Raw genomic sequence first — 9,829 nt, 5'->3', positions numbered from 1 at the left:
AAAAGATGTGTTACAGAGGTGTTACAAAGGCTTGATATAGACTAGAACACATTATTCATGAATAGAGGCCTTCGTGACACACATCTTCGGCACTCACTGCTTTTCATAGCTGATTCTCCAAGCCATCAGTTAGTATCACACAGCTAAACATTCATTGCTCTGGAACAATGGAGAGAGGGGGTGGAGACTGGGTAAAGATCCAACAAGATGGGAGAAGTGGGGGAATGTATGGTGAAAGACATTGTGTTTGGAAGTTGTCCAGACTACATCATGCTATCTCATTTAAGGTTCCACCCATCTTAGTGAGTAGAGTGAGCCAGGAGAGTTCATGAACTAGGGACAGGCAGTGATGGTTTGCGGTGCATGGGTAACAGTTGGTGTTTGTTCCCACTGTGGTTCGCTCTCAAGTCTTGCAAGTCTTGCATTCGTCTCGCCTGACTGGTCATCCAGGTGCTTCGAGGACTAGTTCGCCCAAAGACGATGGACAGTGATCCTTCGATCCTTCCTACTGCCTGTCCCACCTGTGTGCAGAACAAGAACCCTTGGTCACGTCCTCAGGGCCTACTACGCCCTCTCTCTAGTGACATTAGATTAGCAGCATCAAATACCCTAGCAACTAGCAACTAGGGCCTAGTTAGTTACTAAGCTAGGTAAAGCTAATTGCTAGCTAATAGCATCGCATTGAAACCCAAGATTTACAACTACAAACCATTTTGTTAATAACTAAATTAGTGACATCAGCAAATAGAGCATAGCCTACAGTTACAGTCTTGCACTGCTGGTATGATGCAATACTTACCTGTTCAGAACAGAAAGAGAATTTACAAGATTGCACAAAAGAGTCAAAAACTACAAACCATTTTGTTGCTGGTTAATTACTAAATGAGTGCCAAAACTTCAAATGTAATTTGGATCTCAGAAGATTCACCAACAATGACCAGTTTAATAAATGAGTTGCATTCATTCTCAGATTGAGTTGATTACTTGCAAATCTTTTTCGCAACTACAAAACGGATTATACAGAGCATTTTACATGTACAAAACATACCATACATGCTTACATACAGTACATGTCATCAGTTTATACCTGCGTGGCTGGAGCATGTCCACTCCGTATATCTTAAAAAATGTCAGATATCTGGAAATATACAGATAAAGATATCCTTTTATATGAGATGCAGTGCATGTACTATTTCTACACATGCGTCTGTGTCTGTGTGTGTATGTCTATATGTGTGTGCGTGTGTGTGTGTGTGTGTGCGCGTGTGTGTGTGTGTGTGTGTGTGTGTGTGTGTGTGTGTGTGTGTGTGCGCGTGTGTGTGTGTGTTTGTGTGTGTAGAAAGAGACAGCAGGGCTTGTACACATGGCAGCTAGCGGTGAAACCCAAGACAGGAGGAGTGGTGGGGGGTTGGGGAAGAGAATGTAGTGTATGGAGGTGAAGGGGATTATTTTACATAGCTATTATGACAAGTTCTAGATTATATAATCACTGGGGTGGGAAAGTCAGATTGCCATCTGAGGTCAGAGAGAGAGGCGGTGGGAAAAAGGGTTTCTGACCATTGTATAGAGTCTACAGTCCTACATAGTCTACTGTCTTGCTCTGCTGGTGTGATGCAATACTTACCTGTTCAGAACAGAAAGGTGAGTTAAAAAAAGTGGCTTGTAGACTGTGCCAATATTCTTGGGCAAGATGTTTCAAGGTAAATATTGTAGTGAATTCCTTTAGGTGTAGGTACAGCTTCGGAACAAGCTTTGGGGAGAGAGTAGGCTATATAAAGTTGTTTGTGAAGTGAAGTGTAGTAGGTCACGTGTAAAAAAACCAGTCAGTATAAACATTTAGTGGTTTTCAGGTCAGGAATCCATAGGTTTCACAGAAAAGGCTTAAGCCTAGTCATAGACAAAATCACACTTTGACTTTCAATGTCAAATCTCCATTGAAGATGCTTTTTAGTCTGAGACTCAGAGGTTCAAGCCTTGTCTGTGAAACCGGCCCATTAATAAATAAATCACTAAAAGGGACTATGTCGAAGTGTCCACCTAAAGGGTTAAGGAGTGGGGTTCCCTGCGAGAGGGGCGTGTCCGCTGCGTAAAGGGGCGTGGCCGAGGGGAGTTCTCCTATGTGTGTGTGGGTTGAGCGTGTCAGCTGGTAGAAGTGGAGTGTGTGTGTGTGTGTGTACCGTGTGTGCAGTGTTTGCGAAAGCCGCTCGAGAACGTAACGTTAAGAGACAACAGCAGGAATCTGGTAACTGTTTTAGACATTGCCGGTCGCGGAATCGAGATCATAGCACCGATCCTCAACTAAACCCTGTTCCTGGGTGTTTTCAGCTTGCTTCTTGCGTAGCGAGTTCTACTGGGTCTCGAGGTGAGTCTCTCTTTTCATGATTGACCATGCATCGTTCTGTTTTAAAAGTGGCTTGCCGATTCACAAACTTGTCTTTGAATGACATTTAATTTCAAATGTTTACATGAGTGTTCTGTTTTCTATTATTGCTTGTGGAGAGAGAGAAGGACAGACAGACAGAGAGAGAGAGAGGGGGAGAGAGAGAGAGGGGGGGGGGGGGGGGGAGAGAGAGGGAGAGATAGGAGGGGGAGAGAGAGAGATAGGGGGGGGAGAGAGAGGGAGAGAGATAGGGGGGGAGAGAGAGATAGGGGGGGAAGAGAGAGGGAGAGAGATAGGGGGGCAGAGAGAGAGATAGGGGGGGGGAGAGAGATGGGGAGAGAGATAGGGAGAGAGAGAGAGAGGGGGGGGGGGGGGGAGAGAGAGTGAGATCCTTTGCAGAAGTCATGCCCCCTAGCTAAACCTGCCGATGGTCTAAAACGCTCCACTAGAAACATAATACAGTAAGCAAAACTGCAAATGCATGGTTGCATCAGGCCACCATAGTGTGTTTTACAGTAAATTGCTGTGTCTGCTGATTGCATGTCATAAAGGTCCATAACATTATTATGTAATGTATCCTCTGCACCCTGTTAAACATCCTGTCACATGACAATGGGAACTGTTCTGTCTCCGAGTCCTCTGCCATGCTAGGTCTGACTGTATCTGGATATAGGCCTAGATACAGTGGATCATCTGACAGCCTTGTACTCCAGCCAGGAGCAGCCTACTCTCCTATATGGAGCACTTTGAGCTGCAACGTTTGCAGGAAAAGCGCTATACAAATAAAAGTTATTATTATTATTATAATAATATAGGTGGTCGTAACTTGACTATACCTTCCCTTATGTTTCTGGGAGTCCTGTCTGGATCTTTAGACACTGGGAGGGAGTGGCCTGGTTTGTTGTGGGAGTGCACGTCCCTCTAGTCTAGAGTGACCAGGGGAAAGCTACCAAACCAGCAGCGGTTCAAACCACTCAACAACCTGCTGTGAGATGGAGACACACACACACACACACACACACACACACACACACACACACAGAGTGAGTGGCATTATTAAGTTGCTCCCTGGCCCTCTCTGTTTGACTATTACATCTTTCTGAATTACTGTCTCTCTCTCTTCAGGCGGAAATACAAATGTCAGCAAATGTCAAGTGCTTAGAGTCCATGGGTTTAGTTTCAATAAACCAGCATGGTTGGTAGATACACATAATGGACCCTCCCTGACCAACAGCCATAACATTAATTCAGCTAGTCTCTCAGATAGCAATTTGACTCCTGTACGTTGATTGCTGTGAATGCATACATTAAGCCTGAACATGCAGATATTTGGAGGGACAGAGTAAAATTAGGTATTAGAATGTGCACTTAAGGAGTAGAGATAAACACACACACACACACACACACACACACACACACACACACAGCAGAAGTGATGACCTAAAGATAGCAGAGCCCCAGTGGAAACAATAATTAGTGGGGCTGAGAGAGGGAAAGGAGCAGAAAGAGAAAGATGGCAGCCTTTACAGAGCCAGAGATTAGGGAGGCGGCCGGCAGGAGGGAGATATGGATAGGGAGAGTGGGGGAGGGAGGCATTGTGTCTAATGTTACATAAAGACCTGTAACAGGGGGAGAGGCAGATGAATAGAGAAAGAGAGGAAGGGGGACAGGCTGTGGATGGAGTGAGGCAGTGGGATGGAGTGAGGGAGCAGGAGAGAGAGAGAGAGTGAGGGAGCAGGAGGACAGAGTGAGAGAGAGTGAGAAAGAGCAAGAGGGATGGAGAGAGAGACAGAGAGAGGGGTGGGGTGATGAGAGTGAGGGAGCAGGAGAAGGATAGAGAGAGTGAGAGAGAGTTGAAGAGGGATGGACAGAGTGAGTGAGCCAGTCACTGTACTGTACTGTACAGTGAGCCTGGGTCGACTCGACTGACCTGGTTAGAGAGCCTGATGATGGCCAGGACCACCCCTCTCGCCCAGCCACCCTGTCACGCTGCACTGACCCCAGTCTGCACTGGGCTCCAAGCCAGGGGGAGGGAGGAGGTAGAGAGAGAGAGAGAGAGAGAGAGAGAGAGAGAGAGAGAGAGAGGAGGGGGGGATATGGAGAGAGGGAGAGTGAGACTGAAGCAGAGACAGTGCTCAGGTTGAGACCAGGACCTGGTCTCTCTCTTAAAAAGGGTATATATATATTTTTATCTCGATGAAGTTGACCCTGATAAATAAAGGTACAAATCCTATACTGTCTGCGTGTTGCTTGATAGAGCTCATTACCCCTGTTTGTGTGTGTGTGTGTGTGTGTGTGTGTGTGTGTGTGTGTGGGGGGGGGGGGGGGGGGGGGGGGGTGGGTGGGCGGGTGTCTGTGTGGATCCCTCCTCACCCCCAGCGCACACACCCACAAACCCCCTCTCCCTCTGGCTCCCTGAGTAAAAGGAGTTTGAGATAAGCCAGTATAATGAGGAACCTGAAAATAGCTTACTCCTATTCCTAGCTCTTTGAGTGAGTTGTGTATCTCTCTCTCTCTCTCTTTCTCTCTTTCTCTCTCTCTCTTCTCTCTCTCTCTCTCTCTCTCTCTCTCTCTCTCTCTCTCTCTCTCTCTCTCTCTCTCTCTCTCTCTCTCTCTTCCCTCTCTCTGCCTGCAGGTGGCTAGCAGTCATGTGCTCAGAGATGTTCTCTTGTTGAGTCTGAGGTGGTGTGTTTGGGAACTGTTATGTCTTTGTTTTACCGTAGTCTTTGTTGTTTTTACCTCTGACAGCCGTTTCATTTGAAATGCCTGAAGTGAGACTGAGACAACAACAACAAGCATTGTTTCAGATGTTTCATGACTCATCGTTTAGGAAGAAGAGTTGTCTTTGAGATTGGCCTCAGTTCTGTGTGTCATGTTGATGTCTTTTATGTGCAGGTATAAAGTCTGCTGAAGAGCGAGTGAATGTGATTCCCAAAAGAGGGAATTGAGAGGATAAAATGGCCTTAGCCGGATGTCCGGACTACTTCCTTCTCCACCCAAATTACCAGGTAAATACCTGGATATTCTAAAGTTGATTCCTGGATGTCTACCGATTGTAGGACTCTCTCACATTGTCTTTCAGCCTGGATTCCATTCTACTAAAAGTAACACATCATTGTCAGTCCAAGTGGTGATGTGTCTAGTAAATAATGTAAAACATAATGCATAAACGTATGTCAAGATAGACAAAAGTAGTTTTTTGCACAATTCACACATACACACACACACACACATACACAACCACTACTGTAAACACACAAACACTCCTGTGATTCCTGCCGCTCACTCACAGCTTGGTAACCGTAGTGACCACGCGAGTGTCGCGTGTCGGCGTGCCTGGCGTTACCACGGAGATGGTCTGCTGACATGTAAAACATGACATGTGTGTTGACTTGTAAAGTGTAGTGCTGAACTATATTTAACTTCGTGACAGTTGAGTCACAGGAGTTGGACATTGACTCCAGAGACATGACTAAGTTGCTGTACATGAAATCCGTTGCTTCTTGAGTCGTAAAAGGCCCAGTTCCATGGCCCTGCCTCCCTATAGCAGAGTGAATGAGGCCTTTGTGATTAAACTAGGCTTTTCTCATCTCGCTGAGTCTGACCCTATGGAATTAGGCTGGATCGGGGCCTAAAAATAGTGCAGGAAAACAAACAACAAAAACAACCCCCCCCCCCACCCCCCTCAGCTTTGTCTGGCAGCCCTAAAAGCGTGGGATTTCTGGTGAGTCTGTGACGTTAGGGGCTAGTCAGAATGCAGGCCTGTGGGCGCTTAGCGGCGTAGCACACTAATGCGCATACCGCATAATTGGTCCCTAGTTCGATTCCGGCCATCGACATATCCTGCATGTCATCCCTCCTCTCTCTCACCCGTCCTTCCTGTCAATCTCTACTGTCTCTTTCTCAATAAAGCAGAAATGCCTTAAAAACATATATATATACAAAAAGAAGAATAAAAGAATGCAGGCCTGGGGGGTATTCCACGTACGTTGATTAGTACATTCGCAATTAAAAGAAAAGCCTGGTTCGAGCAACTCTCGATTGGGATTCAAGCCTCAAGTGATTCCTTGAATTAGAATCAGTCTTGTATCATCAATGTTCAATGCAAGTCCGGTTTGGAATTTCTTGATTTGGGCGCACGCACAAGTTATAAGCAGCCCGGAAGAGCCGATTGTCGAAAAGAAGATACTAAAACTGGAAAATGACAGCGCGGCGCTCTGCTTATTGAGCTTTATGAAGACGAAAAATGAGAAGTAAGAAAGGGCAAAACTTACTGACCGCAATTAACAAGGCGAGGGAAATGGTTTGGCAAGAAATTGCTGACAGATTAAATGTGTATGTCATACTAGCCCCTACTTATTGTTTTATGTGAATTTTTTAATGAATTAACATTCACTACTATGGTGATATTAGCAGCAGGCTACAAACAATCAGATCATCAGGATGGCAGAGTGGTATTAGCTGCTGCCATCAGGTCATGGTGTTCTTTTAAGACGGGGGTTCAAATCCCACTTCTCACATACACTTTTTACTGCATTTCGTTGTCTGATGCTTGTACTCTACAATAACAATAAAGTTTAATCTAATCAAAAAATGTATGTTTATGGTGTATCATCATGTAAAAATGGTGGTGTAGGCTAATTTAACTACAATGGTGTTTGAAGCCTTTCTGACTAGTAAATGATGTTCTTCTAGCATTGTAACTGGACCCTGGATTTGGCATAGATTATTATTTCTATTCATTAGTGTTATTTTAATTTTAATTTACTTGTGAAAATGTTTCTGATTATAGACATATGGGCATGGTTAAAAAGTCCGCAACTAGGGCAAAATCATTTTTCAGTTTTTTCCAGATTATGAAAGGGTAGATTGTAAGCTTTAAAATGATGTGTCATACATTGACATCTGAAACAAGTTGAAGAAGTCATGGATATTTGAATGTTGATACCCCCTGAACCACCGTACTGAGATAAGTCTTCAGAGACATTTCAGAGACATTTTTCACAGAGGTAATGGGTGGGAACAATAGCTGGTTAACTCCACCCTAATCACTCCCTCAAGACAACCACACCCTCAAGACAACCACTCCCCCATTACACTACCTGTCATTACCTACCTGTCATCTGTCAGTGGGGTTGTCAGCTAACCCTCAGGAAGCAAAATTGCAGGGCTGACAGGTTTAAATAGCAAAATAATAATAATAATAATTCAAGATTCATGATTCATCATCATTTTATTGCCATGTGTGCCAAAAGTGTATTACAAGTACAAGAGAGTAAAATTCATGGCAATGGAAAAAATTAGGCAAGATACAACATTTACATTTACATTTTTGGCATTTAGCAGACACCTTATTCCAAAGCGACTTACAATCAATACATTTGAATACTAAGCATGAGAATCATCAGTCCACCATTCGTAGCAGGAAGAGTAATCTAGCTCAGGCCCGGGGCCATTGATAGAAGGAAAAACCTTCTCCTATCACCTTCTTCTAAAACCTAGTTTTTTGTTGTTTTTTTACACTGGAGAAACAGAGAAACAGTACAAGGGGGGCAATAGAAGTTCTTAGGGACACAGTAGAGGGGAAAGCGGGTGTCTTTACGAGACGTAGTGGTGAGGTGCAGAAGATGTCTCAGGAGGAGCAGTTAAGGTGTAACCTGAAGAGATGGGTCTTCAGTCTATGACGGAAGATGGGTAGTGACTCTGCCGTTCTGACAGCCGTGGGGAGATACAATTGAGCAATACAATAATAGAATGGTAAAACATTATAATGTTGTGTCCGTGTGTATGCATTTATCATTATAGTCCATTAAGCATCTAGTGGGACTTGGTGTAGTTCCTTCCCATCCGGGCATCAAAGCTGTAGCCTAATAAAAAAAGAAGACAGTACATTTAAAATGATTGCCCACTGTTACCAACACACCACTTTTACAAAATACTACTATGTTCATAAAATAGAATTGCTTATACAATGACAATGACAAATACCTGAAGTGCTGGTGACTCATCAAGGTGTCATCTCTCAGAACCTCTCACCTCGTCATTCTGTAACACAAATGTCAGGTCAGAGGTGTGGACACACTGCTAGTGTAGGTTTTCCATAGACTCTCAGTGTACTATTGTTGTACTGTAAGGAGTAGGCTAGTGAAATCATTTCAATCCACAGTATTATTCTACAGCAAATCTACATATCAATGAATTAATCCTTATTTTTGATATAAGGATTACATTCGCGACAACATTAGCATTCATTACAAAAGCATTAACTTTTTCTATAATCTATTATATCTCTAACAAAGCTAGCTAGCTAGCTAACAAGCTAACACTTGTTTGGCTAGCTGGTACACACAAACACACTAAAATGGTGCATGAAACATATTACACTATGTTGCATGTTTAGTAGGTCTCCAACAAATGTATTTATTCTGTGGGCCCTATTATGCACTTCTTAACTTGCCGTCTTAAGTCTTAATTAAGACGCACCACCAGGTTAAGACCTACCGCCACCCTTATTATGCGCTTCATACGCGCTACTGCTATTATGCAGGTGTCGCTAGGCGCCCACACATAAGACGTAAGACTCCCTTGCATATATTACTCATTGTGGGAGTGTTCATATGTTAATGAAGTGCGCTAGGCGCCCCTGCTATTATGCGATCTGACTTTGCGCCTAGCGCTAAGAAGTGGTTTGAAAAGTTCTTAGGCGCTAGACTTCATGCACGTTTTGAAACACAAGCGCGCCTCCGCGGTTTGCGCATGCGCGCCGACCGACTTCTTAAGAAGTGAACTGCATAATAGCATAGCGCTTATGACTTAACGCAGTCGGTTCTTAAAGGGAATGGCACCTGGCACGCTGATTGGGTTGATTGAGAAGACGCCCAAAACACACCCATGACTAATTTCTGGGCTTAGCGCCGGGTCTTAGGCGCCCACTACCGCACGCATAATAGCAAAGTGGCCTTGACCACGCCTCCACGTCTTAAGTTTAGATCTACCGCCTCGTCTTATTGCTTAAGACTTATGAAGTGCATAATAGGGCCCATTATGTTTTATCTTTGACAACGTATTTTTCTTCCTCCCACCATCTCATTAGTTTTGGAGAGGGGTGGCATAATTGTGGTGAGCAGTTTCAGTGGTCTGATAACTGATGCTAACAACGGGGCTATCTACCTTACTCACAAAACATCAAATAACTGTTTGGCTATCCTAAGTAAACAATACAAAATCCTAGTAAACAACACATGTAACTCACTAAAACTTACCCAAGAACACAGCAGAAGTTCTGTCTGCAGACGACTGTCCCAAGAATAGTGAATTGATGTGGAGATCAATGTCTGAAATTCCGTTGTCATCTGTCATCGTCAGATTCGGAGTTCGGAGTTCCCGTTATGTATAGTCCAGTATGAAGGAGTTCATTAATTGCCCACTGTCGATATTTCTGCCTGCTTT

General features: G+C 44.1%; 1 protein-coding gene across 1 annotated transcript in view; it reads left to right on the top strand.

Moving 5' to 3' along the window:
* The first annotated feature begins 2,230 nt into the window (after window positions 1-2,230).
* LOC308157436 (growth factor receptor-bound protein 10-like) overlaps window positions 2,231-9,829 on the top strand; it is a 38,888-nt gene continuing 31,289 nt past the window's right edge. Inside the window, exons 1-2 of the mRNA XM_080530989.1 lie at window positions 2,231-2,362; window positions 5,276-5,388. Of these exons, the coding sequence (XP_080387115.1) occupies window positions 5,338-5,388 (51 nt within the window). The 5' untranslated portion in view covers window positions 2,231-2,362; window positions 5,276-5,337. The remainder of the gene's footprint in view (window positions 2,363-5,275; window positions 5,389-9,829) is intronic.

This window comes from Nansenia antarctica, assembly GCF_963989245.1.
Source record: "Nansenia antarctica genome assembly, chromosome: 5".
Lineage (NCBI taxonomy): Eukaryota > Metazoa > Chordata > Actinopteri > Argentiniformes > Microstomatidae > Nansenia > Nansenia antarctica.
This window is presented reverse-complemented; position numbering and strand designations above follow the sequence as displayed.